Below are 17,035 nucleotides of genomic sequence, written 5' to 3'. Positions count from 1 at the left end.
CCTGGGCAACTGCCTCGGCGATCTCTGTGCACTGTGCAGGCCTGACGCACCGACTCGACCCCACGGACTGGGCTCTGGCTCGGAGTAGCCTCTAGCTCGTCCATGGCATGCGCAACTTCTATCTGTGGCTTAGTGGCCTTGCGACTGGCATCAAGCTCCTCTCTTTCATAATTCTCCGTGGCGGTGGCCTCTTTCAAGGCTGAAGCAAGGGTAACCTCTTCTTTAGCCACGATGCGTCTTCTGGCTTTCTTGCTGCTCAGACCACCAATAAACCGATCCAGGAGAGTCTCTTCCAGATTTTGGAAGCCGCAGTGCTGAGCGAGCTTCCGGAGTTCAGCCAGAAATGTGGATACAGACTCCCCAGCATGCTGCTGCCTCTTATGGAACTCCATCCGCCGGGCCATCTTGGTCTCAGTAGGCGCCAAGTGGCTTGTTAGGCAGGCAAGAATATCTTTGAGAGATGTCTCACTCAGCTTTGCTGGAGCAAGTAATGCCTTGGCCAGCTTGAAGGTCTCGGGCCCACAGTAGCTCAGGAATGTGGCCCTTCTTTTGCTGGCATCGGTGATCCCTTGAGCCACTGCAAAGAACTCGAAGCGTTCGACGTAGTCTTCCCAGGTGTGGGGCTCTGATGGCTGGAAGGGCTCCAATACCCTTGGACTCTCCATTGTCCTAGCGGGCAGGGTCGTCTTCTCAGCTGGCCAGTGAGTCTTGTTCTCAGCTGCAATCCGGACTCTGAGGCAGGGTTGTGTTTAACCGCTCCTCAGCATTCCGGATCCCATCCTCGTCGCCAGTTGTTGTGACGTGGGGTTTGTGATTTCAGCTCTCTTGACAAAACATGCTGGAGACAGTTCTCTAGTAACAGCTCTTTATTAAAGTGAACAAGACTGAAGACTGAGGAGAGGAAAGCTACATTTATAGGGACAGGGGACTAGCTAGGAAGGGATACATTTTGGAGGGAACAATATCAAGCAATCACAGTGCTGCCTTTTGGAGGAAACCAATAAGACAGAGGATCCAAATACAGCAGCTTAAATGAACCAATAGTAGCTGTACCCTCTGGAACCAAAAGGCAGTTACTTTATCCTAATGCACATACAGACAATAATAATACAGATATAAAATCCTTTGACTCAATACACAACAGAAGCCATGACTGTTAAAGTGCGTTAAATGTAGTGGTTATGGCCTTGCTTTCCTGTCTCAGGTTTTTCAGGAATATAAAGTAGATAGTGTAATCCTGTGCAGGTCTACTCAGAAGTAATTCCCACTGAGGTCAAAGGAACTTACTTCAGATCAGTGGGTACTGTATCACAGCCTAGGTGTATCAGTTTGTCTAATGTAAAGGGAAGTTAGCTGAGGTGTTAGTTGTAGATTCCCCCCCCCCTTTGCGCTTAGCAAGATACTTCAAGTAAGATATCAACATCACTGGCCAAGCTATATTTAAGCTTGCAGTGTATTCCCATATTTAGTAAGACCTTTTGTCACCCACTTAAGTGTATATGTGTGAATGTGCACGTAGCATGTGAGGTCTGGTGAACCAATAAATTAAGAATGGCTTAAACCAGGGTTTCTCAGATTTTTTGAGCTTCAGTCCCACCCCCTTTCTCACAAACCCTTTTTTTAAAAAGCAATACAATGGGGATATTTTTAAAGGGTTGAAACATTAGCACTGGGAGAGGATTTCTTTTAACCCTTTCTCTGATCTAAATTGCTCCACAAAGCTCATTAACCTCAGAGTGACAGCGGAATAGGTATACGTGAGGCTAATAGAAGTTTCAGGAGGGTGGATTTAGATTGTGAAGCGAACGTGGGAAGGAAATGGACCAAAAAGGCAATAAACTAAAAAAGAAACCCTTGCCCTGTGCCACTGCTCCCAATTAAAATGAGATCACTCTGCAGCTACTTTTAAACAACAACAACAACAAACAGTTTCAATTCCTGCCTTGCACTCCTCTCCCTATACAAGGAAAGAACATTGGATTGTTGCCCAGACTCTTGCTGTATGAAGAACCTGATGTCCTCTATTTTATGGAGAAACAATGTTTTATTTGCAGTATTAGAGGGCAAATGAAAGAGCAAGAACATATTTTCCCCAACACAAAATTCTGTTGCCCCTTTTACAACTGTTAAAGGCGAATTCTCAGGAATACTTAATTGCTCTGTGGTGTCCTCACTTCTACACAGTGTACATTTATCTCAGCCACACTGAAAACTGCAGCTGCAGATACAGGCATGCATTTTTCCCAGGAAAAATTATCTGCTCAGGAAATCCTGTTAATTTCATGGGTTTGGCCAGGCCAAGTGTAGCCTGGCTCCTTTTATCATTTGGAAAATGAACCAGGACAGGACAGAGCAAGACAGACATTCAAAAAACAAACAAACCTTGCACTAATATAACCCACTCTCCTTCCTCCCACTGCAGTTATATACAGTACAGTATCTGAAAATATAATCAACATCAAAATGACCATCTTCTCTGTTTATTTCATGTACCTGGTGAAATGGGCTCTTGCCAATTAAAGGTTCCTCGTAATATTAGTTAAAAAGTAACCAGTAATATGTCATATGGACCTGTATGTTTCTTTCCACAAGGCAAAAAACAACTTGGGAGGTGGGATTTAAAATTACAGTGGCACCTCGGAAGCCAAACAATTTGGAACCGAAACACTGAAAACCTGCAAGTAATTGCTTCCATTTTCGAACGCGCCTCGGATGTCGAACGGCTTCTGAGGTGCGTTTTTCTCCCCCCCCCCCATTGACTTTGCAGCCAGCCCATTGATCCTCAGTTTTCGAACGCTTCGGAAGTTGAATGGTCTTCTGGAATAGAGCACGTTCGAAAACTGAGGTTCTACTGTATCCGGAAAATAGTGCAGGGGGAAGGATTGATCTTTCCATTCTCCAATACTATAGTCCTGAGTTGATTTCCCCCTCCATCTTTCCATATCATATCGTTGGGTCAGAAGATTTCAGGAGCCATGGGCCCTTCCTAAGATCATAATCCTGTGTCTGGGGTGTACCCTGTCAAACTTCAGATGAGGGATCACATGAAATAATGAATGGAGGGAAGGAGAAGAATCCTGGCTTGTACACACATAGAGGTCCAGGAAAAGCCTTTTAGTCTAGCATGCCCTCTGACATCAAGTCTGAGCTGGAATGATGTTTTTCTATTTTGGGATGGAGTTACAAGCTTTGACTTGTAATATGAAGGGGTACGTACTGGCAGAACCACAAACCCATGTTTAAAGCACACCCAATGCAAATTTAAAGAACATGATTTCCCCCAAATCCTCCTGGGAACTGTAGTTTGTTGAGAGCACTGGGGATGGTAGCTCTGTGAGGTAAACCACAGTTCCTATGCTTTATAACTTGCTTTACAGGACAAAGATGACAACTATCCTGTTCTCTGATGCTGAGACTATGGAAGAACTGGCAGCTAACGCGCCCTTGATATACGAGGGACAGAAAAGGAATGTGGCCAGGCAACTATTTAGCATTAACTGCTGGTAAAAATGTCCTACAAACCTGCCAAGACCTGCTGCTCCTTGGAAAAAACTGGCATATTCCTCTTGGGACTTGCTTCCATGATCTTACAGATTTGGAGTCAGGATTTTATAACGAGTATATAGAAATGTATGGCTCCCAATTACGTATCCCACTCTTACAGCTGGATCCTATATGTCAGGGGTGGCCAACTCCCAAGAGACTGCGATCTACTAACAGAGTTAAAAACTGGCAGTGATCTACCCCCTTTTTTGGGGGGGGGGGTTCAGGTCAAAGTCAGGGCTAGCTCTAGGGGTAGGCTGGGTGGTGCGGGGTGCTGGGCTGGCAGGGGGGCGCTGGAGCGATCTCCGCACCATGGTGCCTGACATGCTTGAGACGGCCCTGGTCAAAGTTGAACTTCTTTTTAGGAAGGAAAGCCCTGTTTTCTGGGGTTCAGGTCAAAGTTGTTGAACTTTTTTAGGGAGGAGGAAGGACCGTTTTTGGGAGGTGCAGGGCAAAAATGTGGAGCTTTTATTAGGGGAGACAAAAGTTATTGAGCTTCTTTGGGGGGAAGCCAGTGATCTATCAGTGATCTACCACAGACGTCCAGTGATCTACCGGTAGATCACAATCTACCTGTTGGACGTGCCTGCTATACGTGATTTTTTTAAAAATGCATAGGTATAGTTCTAAACCTTTGGGTACCGCTGTAAAACCTGCTGGTAGGGTTAATCTTACCCTTACAGCAATAGGCCTATATTACCGTAAAATTTCTCTCTTTTTTGGTTTTGTTTTAAAGGTGCTTATTATATCTCGGACACATTCTGCTTGCCCAATGCAGCAAGGTCAGGACACATAACGCTCTTTGATTTACCAGCTTCCAAACAAATACCCCTTGTTACAAATACTATTCCCAAGGGTGGGAGAGAGCCGAGAAAGAAAAAGCCGAGAGGATGATGCTGCATCATCGGAGTCCTCGTCAGCAGGTCACATGACAGCGACTTGTGGGCGACGCCCACATTGCTCAGCAGACGGTCGAGTGTCTAGAAGTAGTGTGCGCGTGTCTGTCTCCTCTGTTCCGCTGCCTGTTTTCCTTTCGCTAATAATTGCAGAAGGCAAAATGCACCAGCCAGAGCCTTAGCAAGCGCTTGGGTCAAATATTGCGCGCGAGCTCAGCGTTTGCGCGCTGCTTTAAAAATGCATGCATTTCTTTTGCAGTGACACAGCAGTTCCGCTGTCTTTTTTGTATCATTTATTTAAAGCCTGTTTGCTGCGTGCTTTCACAGTTCCGCCCTTGCGTGCTCAAGGAGGTGCGCCTTTCGGTGCAGAGATGTTCTGCCTTAAGAAAGCAAGGAAAATACACTGCCCATCTGTGGGGAGGTGATCCGAGCTTGGCCGGTGGTCTGGATCTCTTTCTCCCGGAAGGTGTTGAGAGCGGGTATAGGCCACTAAAACACGTCTTGAGGAGGTGCAGGGACGTGAGGAACGTGCACGGATGCATGCCCGTCCGGGGTGACCATGTCCATGCATCCTCCCCTTCCTGCACATAGAAGGCAGCGGAGGTTGTCCATCAAACCGGCAGCGGCGAGAGGAGGAGGGTGTGGAAATCGCTTCTTTCGCGACCGCTCCTTGAACAGCCAATCGCAAGGCAGGAAGTGGGCAGGTTTATAGTCGGTCGCTATCGCGTGGAGGGAAAGGAGGAGGGAAAAGAGAGAGAGAGAGCGTTGCATTTTATATTTATATATTTTACCTTGTGAGGCTGAAGGAAGGACCTCTAGAATTTTTCGCTTGTAAGAAGAAAGGGGAGGAGAGAAACGGATCGCTTTGCATCCTTGCAAATTTCAGCTGCCCTCCCCCGCCCCAATTGTGCTGGTTAGCAAAACCACCCTGGAAAAAAAGCTCTTATTTAACCAGACAGGATGATAGCTGCTCAGCTTCTGGCCTATTACTTCACAGAATTAAAGGATGATCAGGTCAAAAAGGTAAGGTACAAAGCGAACGTCCTTAAAAACCTGCAGGTGTTATCAAGTTCTTCAGTCTTGATGGGGGTGGGAGGGATTTTTATTTATTTTAAAAAAACTATGGGGTGCATAATTTGTGTTTATATATGCGTATGTACCGGTACATGCATTTCTTAGAATCCAGAATATTAAACCGGCATCATTTATTTTATCTTTTAACCTCTGCCTTGATCATAGAGGTTTTTTGTTTTGTTTAAAAAAAGCTTGAAAGATTCGGCCCATTGCAAGGTTTCTGAACGGGCTGCAGTGTCCTTGAAGGAGGATGTAGATGTCAGAGCAGCGATGAGTAACGCAACAATCATGGTTTACTCCCTTCTCTCCCCCTCCTCCAGCCCTGAGTTGGATCCGTCTATCATGTGTTTATTACTATAAACGGCTGGTCGTCAGTGACTGTGGGAATTGTGGGCTAGGTCTTTTATGAATGTGAGCATTCAGGGCCTACTGAAATCGTGTACAGATGCGTGTTTAGGGCCGGGTAAAAACAGGTGCATTCTTTGTAGCTCACAATGATAAGCCTCTAGATACAAAAGAGAGCCTTGTTACCTGAATGACTAACAGGTTTCTTTTGTGGCACTGGTTTTTTGTCTTAAATCGTCCCTCTGGAATTTGTTAGCAAGGCAGGTGCTGGAGTTACCTGTAGGTTGCTCATCTGGGATTAGTAGCAATCATAACGAGATAGCAGGACCCCACAAAAGGGACTGACAAGGCTAAGCTTGTTAATTAGATTCTAAAGATGTAAATGGTTTGATAGGTACAATTGGGCATTTTGCTGAGCTGGATTTATTATATTCACATATTATTATATTCACTTTGGTCCCATATTGCCCAGGAGGTCTCTTAAGGACACCGTCCCAGAAATATGGGGGAAATACCTCCTTTCCAGGAGAGATGGATAGTAGGCCTCTACCTGGGCACTGGGCCAATATTTTAACATGTTAACTTGCCCAGTGCTGTAAGTTGACCTAATGAGCATGTTTTGCAGCAATAATATTTTATTTAGGCAGATGTTAGTGTGTCTGTGTTTCAGAAATGCATTGCTGATAAGAGAGGGATCTGATTATCATGGAGAGGAAATTATAAATAATCCAATATAAAAGTACAAGAAAGAAATCATGGGCATTTTCTACTTGGCTTCAAAAATGTAGTTTTCTACCCTATCATCCGTGTTCCCTATGGAGGCCTGGCATGATGACTGTATTGTTGCTTGCATGTTAAACAAAACTGTGAACTCAAAACAAGCTTCATTACTTACCATCACCTTTCCATGTGTTTTTATCAGTTTTGCAGCATATGGAATTTTGCTTGGAAACTGATATTTGGCCTGTTGTTTAGATTGATGAGGTTTTAAAAATAGATATCATCATCAAGCTCATAATACTGAAGACACACTTGAAAATGTGCTGGTCATTTTTGCAAAAGCAGTAAAATAATAATAATAGCTAAGACATATTAGAGCCAGACTGTGGAGTTACTATGGCCTGTATGAATCCGCTTCATGGTCTCTATTCCTCTTCTCTTTTGCATCATCATTTCATTTTTGCTTCTTCTGCAATCACAACCTGTTAAAAACTAACATTTTGCAAAACAGCCCAAAGGGGCTAAAAACCAACCCTTTAAAATAGGAAGTAGTATGCGGACAAATCTTTGTTTCACTGAGTTATTCTGAATTTTATTTTGTGCAAAAACGAATATTGTGAAGAAAAGGCTATTGGGGTTTTCTGGGAAGGATGTACGTGCGTTAGATCTTGGTGATCTTTTGGCACCCTGTACTGGAAAGGAGAATACAGTACTAGCAAATGGGGAAGGACCATGTGATTAGCCCTAATCCCTTGATTGTGATACTCACACATATTCCCCAATAGTGTAGACTCGCATACCAGAAGGAAGTGGCTCACTCATTGTTTTGGGTGTGGTGTGTATAAGGAGGCCTCTTGCTTATCTTGGATGGTGATGCTGAAGCACTGCCTTTAATGCTTCAGCAGTCTTGGTGAGAGTTGCCGTTCACGCCATCCTTATATGTTTTTCCTTGTACAGTATTCAGAATCTTACGGATAGGCATTTACATTCATCCGCCTTACAGAAACATCAAAAAATATGTACTCTGGTGTGTTCAGCAAACAAATGACTCCTGGCTTCGTAGATAAGCCACTTGGGGTCAGTAGCACGACTAGGGTGTGCCAGTATGGACTCTTACCCAGGGTACAGCCATGCAGAGTGCCAGGCAAGATGGGACTGGGGCACTGCCCACTTCAAAAGATTATAGGAAACAGTTTATAGGAAAAATATTATAAGAAAAAGTTTGGGTTTGAGTAAGGCACATGTCCTGTTAGCTATGGCTTAGTTTTGGGGGTTTGGAATTTCACCACCCCTGCCAATAAGTAAATGCTAACTTCAAAAAATGTTACCTGCCTCTTTAAAACCATACATTTTTGTTTTTGATTAGCCTGAAAACTTTTCTTTCTCTCTCTCAGTAACTTTGTATGGATGTAGCATTTTTATGTGTAGCTTGTCTATTACAAGCTACATATAAAAATGCTACATCCATACAAAGTTTTAAGTTGTTTTAAGTTGTCTGTTGTTGCTTACGTTTTTTTGTAAACCGCTTAGATACTTAGGAAGATTTAGGAATTCTTACAAGATTTAGAGAAGGGAACTAAAATAAAACGATTGGCATGTGTGGGCCAAATGAGTACTGCTGGGAAATAATGGAAATTACAAACAATGTAAAGACCAATACATATTGTCAATTCCTCAGTTCTTGTAGCAGCTAGTGGTATGTTCACCTAACTGGTACAGATTTCAAGGTGCTACACCTAGAATGGCTTTGTGATTCCTTTGGGTAAAGTAAAACCCTGCAAGGTATGTTTTGCATCTTTGTATGTGATATGATGTGATCACTCACCTTATGAATATCTCGTATGGTGGTATTCTAGGCACGGGGGTGTGGTTTCACACCATTATACTGGTACCGTACATTAAAGAGATCCAGCATGGTGCAGCTCTGTTGTAGCCAAGGTGGCCTTCTCCAGAAACTCATAACACATGGGAGTTTGGCACCCACAAACTCCTTAAAGTATCATAGAATCTTAGAATTGTAGATTCGGAAGGGACCACAAAGACTCATCTATTTTCCACCCCCAACGTTCAGCCTGGACCCCGAGATCCACGCTGAGGGCCTTCTGGCAGTTCCCTCATTGCAAGAAGTGAGGTTACAGGGAACCAGACAGAGGTCCTTCTCGGTAGTGGCGCCCGCCCTGCGGAACGCCCTCCCATCAGATGTCAAGGAAATAAGCAGCTGACCTACTTTTAAAAGACATCTGAAGGCAGCCCTGTTTAGGGGAGTTTTTAATATTTAATGCTGTATTGTTTTTAACACTCGATTGGGAGCTGCGCAGAGTGCCTGGGGAAACTCAGCCAGATGGGCGGGGTATTAATAATAAATTATTATTATTATTATTATAACCCCCTGCAATGCAGGAATCTTTTGCCCAGCGTGGGACTCGAACCTCCAACCCTGAGATTAAGAGTCTCTTGCTGTACCAACCGAGCACGATAAGGACATATTTAACCAAGAAACTGAAAGACGCAACCCATTTATAAGGCACATTTTTGTGTAAAACCTTTAGATTTCTCCAGAAAGAGAAACTATTGTGTTAGCTTGCCTGCTGAAAGTTTTAAGTTTTGTTAAGCCAACGGTCCCGGCCAGCCCACAAGGAACACATGTGTGCCGACATCATAGAATCATAGAATTGGAAGGGACCCTGTTACATTTCTACCCCACCTTTCCTCTAAAGAACTGAAAGTGGGATACATGGTTTCCCACCCCTGTCTTCCTTTTATCCTCAGAACAACTCTGTGAGGTAGCTTAGGCTGAGAGACTGCAACTCTCTCAAGGCCGCACAAGGAATTTCATGGCTGAGTAGGGATTGGATGAAGTGTTGTATTTCAGGGGTGAAGCTGGCTCGTAGGCATTTAAGGCATTAAGCTCTTCCCACACCATTTATCTGTGTAATATTGTTTTTGTTTTGTTGATATGCTGTCTCAGACTGTGGGAAAAGTGGGTGTCCATGCAAAGTGGCATCTTCTTCTACAAACTTGCTATATTTAGAAATCTGACCTAACATCACACAAGCAGGATGTTAACAAGCTCAAGAATGTTGTATTCTTCAATGCTTGTTAAACAACATTTTTAAAGCCTGTTTGATTTCTAAATTATTTGAATTTGTCAAAGGCAAAGTATCATTTTTGGATTATTTCCCAGGGGAATGCTGGGGAAGAATGTTGCAGGCCGTGTTTCAGAAATGGCTGTAGATAATAATAGAATCACAGCACTGGTGTATTCTCAAAGGCCATCTAATTCATCCCCTGCTGAGCTCACCCATTCCCCTAAGCTCCTAGAGGTGATTACTGTACAGACATCCCAGACCAAAGCAGAAATGAGATGACACAGGACAAAAGGACTCTAGAGGACTTGAGCAAGGAAGCCGAGTCTGAGCTTTGGTTTAAAAACACCTCGGTACAGAGCAGCATCCTGTTCATTTGGAACTTCAAAATTAAGAATACACAGCATTTCTGTTGCACACTTCTGAGTGCTTTGCATTATCTCATAGAGTTTTACAACAGCCCTGTGATGTAGGCCAGTGTTGTTGTCCTTATTGCAGGTGGGGGCAAAAGTAGGAAGATGGTAGCTTGCCTGGAACTGCTTGGTGAATTTGAGTTCTTAAAACTGGAGAACTTCTCAGTTCATACGTAGGCAGCCTAGTCCTTTCAGGGTTGCTGCTGTGTAGAACAGCTATATGTGTGTTTACTCAGAAGTAAATTTCAAGGTCTTCAGTGGACTTACTCCAGGCGACATAATGCTTGAGATTGCAGGCGCAGAATTCCAGCACTACTTCTCCTTTACCCTATTGCTTTTGTGCAATTTCTGCCTTGTGTGTGAACCTTTTCAAATTGGGGGACTTGTCCCTTTTTGGGAACTGAAAAAGCTTGACTCCATGTGAATTTATGATACCAAAAGTAGTAGTTGTCTGCTTATGCTTTCTCTGCTGTATCCACACAGATGCAACTTGCTTAGTGTTAGATTTCTCCTTGCATTCAGGCTGTTTAGCCTCACATGACAGAGACACAGTAGGTAACATTATACCCTTCAAGCTGTCAGCAATCCTCACGCATAGAAGCCAAAGTATTGCTTTATTTGGCCTGTGGTATCTGAGTCTGGGGGCAAGCCCAGGCATGTTGTTTTGTCAAAATAAGGAAGGAAAATAGAGAGTTAGCTTCTGTAATTTTATCCTCAAAACATTTAGTTAACTGCGGCTTCTCAGTCAGTCTGAATTGGGGGTTGTGGTTCATGCTAGCGATGGTCAGCTTCAAAATTAGCCAGCTCCAAACCATGGGTTATGCTGGCTTGTTTCAACTAAGCAGAGTTAGTGCTAAATCATGACCTGGTTCAGTTAGTGAAAGTGGACATAAAACCCTTTGGAGTTGTTTTCCTAGTCATGCAGGGTGTGGAAGGAGCACATGAGCCCAAGTTTTGCTGCAGCTTGTGTACATCCATGTGTCGCTCCTGCCAACTTAGCGGTTCGAAAGCACACCAGTGCAAGTAGATAAATAGGTATCGCTGTAGTAGGAAGGTAGATGACGTTTCCATGCGCTCTGACACTCGTCACGGTCCTCTGTGTGCCAGTAGCGGTTTAGTCATGCTGTCCACATGTCCCGGAAAGCTGTCTGTGGACAAACGCCGGCTCCCTTGACCTGAAGTGAGATGAGCGCCACACCCCATTGTTGCCTTTGACTGGACTTAATTGTCCAGGGCATAGCTGCCAAGTTATCCCTTTTTTACAGGGATTTTCCCTTATGCTGAATAGGCTTCCTCGCGAGAAAAGCGAAAACTTGGCAGCTATGGTCCAGGGGTCCTTTACATTTGCCTTACATCCATGTGTGAATGCACTTGGGCCTTAATGACCAGAAACCAGAGCAAAGATGAAAAGCCTGTGCAGTTTTTGTGTGTATTTGTGCTGGAGAGAGCTAGGGCAACAACCCGTCTTCTGTGTTCCATCCTAAAAGCCCAGATCCCAATCTCCTAATGCCTGGGTGAGTCTGGAACAGTAGCAAATATATTTCTCTCTTTATGTCAGGTTGCAAATAGACCTTGCATGTCTTTTGCAGGACATGCCTGATTTGATTTGATTTCAATATTGTGGCACAAGCCTTGGCTAAACCCGTGGAAATGATTGAGGTGCACATTTGGATTCCAGCTGCTATATATTATCCTTAGGAGGTTACCTGCTTTTATGTGATATTAGGACACTGCAACCATGCATTGTAAAAGTCCTTAGAGTGCTAATGTACGGAGTGGTTTCTTGTAATGATCAGTAATTTGCCTGAAAACTGTTCTAACCTGTGCTTGAGTAGCTTTTCTTCTATAAAGTTTTATAGCACTGGGAGTAGGTGGTTAGAAGGAGGAAAGAAAGACAATCTTTTATCAAGTTGGAAGGATGTCATTGTGACCATGTCAGGCCTTTGGTAATAAAATCTGGCTGCACCGCCCCGCCCCGGGCAACTTCTATATGTTTGCTTTACAAGTCTGGCTGAATGTAATATTCAATAAGATCATAATGTATGTATTGTGTGCAAGGCAATAACAAACCACATCCTTTTGTGTTGGTTGAAATGTTTCATTATGGCAAATGTTGAGGATTGAGGACATGAACTTTGCAGGGGTCACCAATGGGCATGTTTGCATATCAGAGAAGCTGTTGTTGGTAGTACGTGTACACAACAATAGAATGCATCTTTCAAGTCTTAATTCCAACAAGTGGAGGTGACCCTGTGGGTGCCAGGAAAGGCCTTGTGGGTGCATGGACACTCAAGGGCACTGTGTTGGTGACCCCTGATATACTGCTACAGAGTCTGGGACTGATGGCCATGTGCGCTGCAGAGAGCAGTAGGAGGCCATGGGCCTTGGTTTATTATGAATATGCTGTATTTTATCATATCAGAAGATTAAGTTGTACCTCATATCACATCAAAAGGGACAGTTGTGGAAAGTTATGCTTTAGGCAAAGTGGTTTTCCATATCCAAAAATGTTTATTGACATGGAGAGACTAGAAGTTGCTTGCAAAGCAGATTAAACAGTTGTAACAGTTTCTGCACTTTCTAAAGATGTAGCAAAATTTTAAAAATGTTTCCCTCTTTGACGACCATAGGAAGCTGCCATATCCTAGATCAAACCATTGGTCCATCTAGCAACTCTTCAGGTTTTAAGATTGAGAATGTTTCTCCTCTTTGCTTCTCAAATGGAAGCAAATGGAATGCATATCCTCATTTTTTAAAATGGTTTCATTGGCTCCTTGTCTACTTCCGAACACAATTCAAGGGGCTGGCGTTAATCTTTTAAAGTCCTAAATAACTTAGGACTCAAATATATCAAGGACTGGCTCTCTTATATGAGCCTGCCTATGCATTAAGATCCATTTCCAATGCGCTATTAAGGTAAGACGGGGAATATGCAGGAGAAATGATTTTGAGGAGATATGGAAGGTATTTGTAGAATTTGTACTGTTAAATCAGAAAGGGGTCAAACCATCACAAGAGGTGTTGAAATTTTGGGAGGTTGGATATGTACAATGGAATGGTATGTTGGGATAACGTGGTAGTTATCAACTCAGCAGCTGGAGCATAAGGCATCCTAGCTGCGTCACTAAAATGTCCAGCGTGTTTCCGCTGAGCGTTCTGCTTTTAAAGTCTCTTAAAAGCTTTCTGCTTCTCAACACAAACAGCAGAGTGTATAGCAGCGAACAGCGATATCAGCCTCTTGAGTCTGTAATAAATCAGAGCGACTCCCAGCTCGATAAAACACAGAAGATTTTTTAAGAGTTCTTCAGCCGGGGTCGTTAGATCCATCTCGGCTGAGATCAGCAACAGAACAGAACAGGAAACATACAGCGTTTCATATTACACAGAAAACACAACAGCACACAGCACTCAGCATTTCCGGACATATGAAACATCACGGGCCCCATGATGCAGGGCTGAGCTATTAACCCTCTCAGCTCACATGGTACAATACAATACAAATGGAATAATAATAATAATAATAATAATAATAATAATAATAATAATAATAATATATTTATATCCCGCCCATCTGGCCGGGTTTCCCCAGCCACTCTGGGCGGCTTCCAACAGAAAAATAAAACACAATAATCTATTAAACATTAAAAGCCTCCCTGAACAGGGCTGCCTTCAGATGTCTTCTAAAAGTCTGGTAGTTGTTTTCCTCTTTGACATCTGTTGGGAGGGCGTTCCACAGGGCAGGCGCCACCACCGAGAAGGCCCTCTGCCAAGTTCCTTGCAACTTGGCATCTCGCAACGAGGGAACCGCCAGAAGGCCCTCAGAGCTGGACCTCAGTGTCCGGGCAGAACGATGGGGGTGGAGACGCTCCTTCAGGTATACTGGACCGACGCCATTTAGGGCTTTAAAGGTAAGCACCAACACTTTGAATTGTGCTCAGAAATGTACTGGGAGCCAATGTAGATCTTTCAAGACCGAAATGCACGTTTTTATTTATTTTTATTATTGCTTTGTCAAAAAAGAGAGAGAAAAGATCCATTTCCAGAGCTATTCTTGGAGTCCCTTCCCTCCTCCATTGGATGAACGATAGGTGTGGGGGGGGGTCTAGGCAATAGAGCATTTTGGGATCTATGTTTGTAGTTTGTGGTTGTGAGCATGTCTGTCTACACACATATAGGGCAGTTCCCAAAGTGGGTTGGGATGAAGCTTTGGGGGATGCTGTATTGGTCACACCATTTGAGGACCACCTGCGCTCCTTTGGATCAAGGCCATGGATAGCTTTTGCTAGAGCAGAATAGTGAAGAGGCTGAGCATAGTAGAAAGCAAACCGAAGAAGCTGTCTGTGCTTCAGGCGGGAGAGCCTGTGCCTGTGGGAGAACATTCTTTTCCAAAACTTGAAACGGAACCCATGACTTCTCCGTTTGCAGCTCTGCTGCTGGTAGCAAATGGCATTTAATAATACCCACTTGGAGAGCCCCGTCTCTCATCGCCTTCAGCAGCTGAGCCACACAGCTCACAATCTACTGCTCTATTGGTATTTACTAGACTCTATATCCTCATCTGTGACCCACCAGAAATCAATCCATCGTTGCGTTAGCAGAAGCCAGCACAAAGACCCTAGCTAGCACAATGGGGTTTCCTCCTCCCTCCCCTGCCTGCCTTCTGTGCCTCTCCAAGATCCACTCTGGAGGGTCAGCAGAACCCCAAGGACAGTGTATTTCCCTATGCATTTTTTCCTGTGTTATATTTTCTCTTAATCTAATGCATTTTTCAATGTTGTTTTCACAAATGCATGCATTTTATGCAAACCTTGGCCATGTGTATGCATTTTTGTACACATAACTTAACTGGAGAACATCATTGCAAAATTTGGAGAAGTGTGAATTTCAGAAGATGGCTATATTTTGGTTCACCTGTTGTGTTGGAAAGTGTAGACTAGATAGGTTCACATTTTAATGCTAACTGAATCAAATGCTAAGTGGGCTTTTAAGTAGAGAAGGACAAGATGATGATGATAACGTTGATGATAAAATAATTTCATTGTGCACAATTTCTGCCTATTGCTTTCTGGGCTCCATTCAAGGTGCTGGTTCACTGAACCCTAACAGCAGGCACCCCCAAACTGTGGCCCTCTAGATGTTTTGGCCTACAACTTCCACGATCCTTAGCTAACAGGACCAGTGGTCAGGGGTGATGGGAATTGTAGTCCAAAACATCTGGAGGGCCGAAGTTTGGGGATGCCTGCCTAAGAGATGGAGTCATTCTACCTCAGTAATGGCTTCCATCCCTGTGTTTCATCATGACGTTTAAGATCAGCTGGAAACACCTCTTAACCTTGCCATTTATGCACCACCAGGACCACAAATACTTTTTGGTTGCTGCCTCTCAACTCGAGAATTGTCTTCCACGGAGGCCGAAGCCTAGGGGTCTTTTGGAAGCAGCGTAAGACCTTTTAATTGGCTTTTGGTGCCAGGGATAGGGTTGGGGGCAGGGCAAGATGGTGGTTAATTATTTTGTAATTGGGAGCTTTGCAGCTAAAATATTGTTACCTGCCCTAAGCACTTGGGATGGAGCCAGCTGGAAATCAAATGACACAAATTAATAATGTAGTAAAGTTAACACAAAATGGTGCAAGGTCTGAATGTTGTGTGCTTTTCTCTTATGTCCCCTCCAGATCGATAAATATCTGTACTCCATGCGGCTCTCTGATGAAACTCTGCTGGATATTATGGGACGCTTCAGGAGAGAGATGCAGAACGGACTTTCTAGGGACTTTAACCCAACAGCCTCAGTAAAGATGCTTCCTACATTTGTAAGGTCTATTCCTGATGGCACAGGTAAGGATTATGTGCTGTTGTACTTCGTTAACAAACAGTTTTCTGAAACAAAACCAGAACAATCTCTTGTTACTATTACGAGCACAATGAGAGCCATTAGCTTCACATGTATGCATAAAGTGGTCCAAGTATGTAAAACTAAAAGAAACTCTCAGCAATGTTTGGGCAAAGAGAAACAGTATTTTTAAAAAAGAAACAAACCCCAGCCTATTTCCCTATGGCAAATAGCTTTGGCTCCTGTTGTCTTGGGGTCAGGGTGTGTTGCTTGTACAAACTTAAGAAGAAGACAGTGTGTTTGAAACCCAAATCAAACAACAAGTTGCAGTCTATGCTCAATACCTAGACACAGTGGCTGCATTCAGATATAACACAGGCCCTTCCTTCTTTTGTGCTGCTTTGAGGAGGTAAGAAGCTTCTGCTTCTGCCTTTGATTAAACAGAGTTTAGTTAGCTATCCAAACCCTAAACTGTGGTTAATCTTAAATTCAGTTTCTGAAAAACTTAGAACAATGAATACTTGTATTCCCCCAGCTGCCAAAACATTCCATACATATGCGGTATAAATTATTTAGTCAAATATTAAGCAGGTTTGCATAATAGTTTAAAATTGATTATACAAGCTAGAGTTTTTAAGTGTCTTGTTGACTTGGATGTGAGTGTGCGGACGGTGTTAATTTGCAACATATCCCAGAGTGGACATTTCTGAAGTGCTGCATTTGTCTGAAGTGTATTCCAGCATTCAATTACTTTAGGGGGAAAGGCCATCTGTTCTAGTGTGTGCTTTTCCCTTTTTTTTAAAAAAAGCTAATGGGGCTCATTCTAAATTAGCGATGGACTACAGTGATAAAAGGCTGTTTGCACATTTTGCTTAATGCTCAGTACTTGTACAGAACAGTGATATTTAATTGGTTTTATTGACAGATTGGTTTAAAAATTACATTCAGCTTCAAAATGATGCCGGTTCTGGGTATTATGCTGCCCCAAGCCACTGAGATTATATATATTTTTAATGAAAAATGGAGTATAGGGCTGTTTGCTAAATAAATAAAATTATAATACAATTTGAAGAGCTTTGCTGCACACAGAGTATCGTGGGTGCAGGTAATGATGCACAATGGAGCATA

General features: G+C 43.4%; 1 protein-coding gene across 1 annotated transcript in view; it reads left to right on the top strand.

Annotated features, from left to right (window-relative positions):
* The first annotated feature begins 4,559 nt into the window (after positions 1-4,559).
* LOC118096386 (hexokinase-1) overlaps positions 4,560-17,035 on the top strand; it is a 34,808-nt gene continuing 22,332 nt past the window's right edge. Inside the window, exons 1-2 of the mRNA XM_035138144.2 lie at positions 4,560-5,462; positions 15,750-15,912. Of these exons, the coding sequence (XP_034994035.1) occupies positions 5,400-5,462; positions 15,750-15,912 (226 nt within the window). The 5' untranslated portion in view covers positions 4,560-5,399. The remainder of the gene's footprint in view (positions 5,463-15,749; positions 15,913-17,035) is intronic.

Source organism: Zootoca vivipara, chromosome 5, assembly GCF_963506605.1.
Source record: "Zootoca vivipara chromosome 5, rZooViv1.1, whole genome shotgun sequence".
Classification (NCBI taxonomy): Eukaryota; Metazoa; Chordata; class Lepidosauria; order Squamata; family Lacertidae; genus Zootoca; species Zootoca vivipara.
Note: the sequence above shows the minus strand (reverse complement) of the source record. Positions and strands in the feature narration are given on the sequence as shown.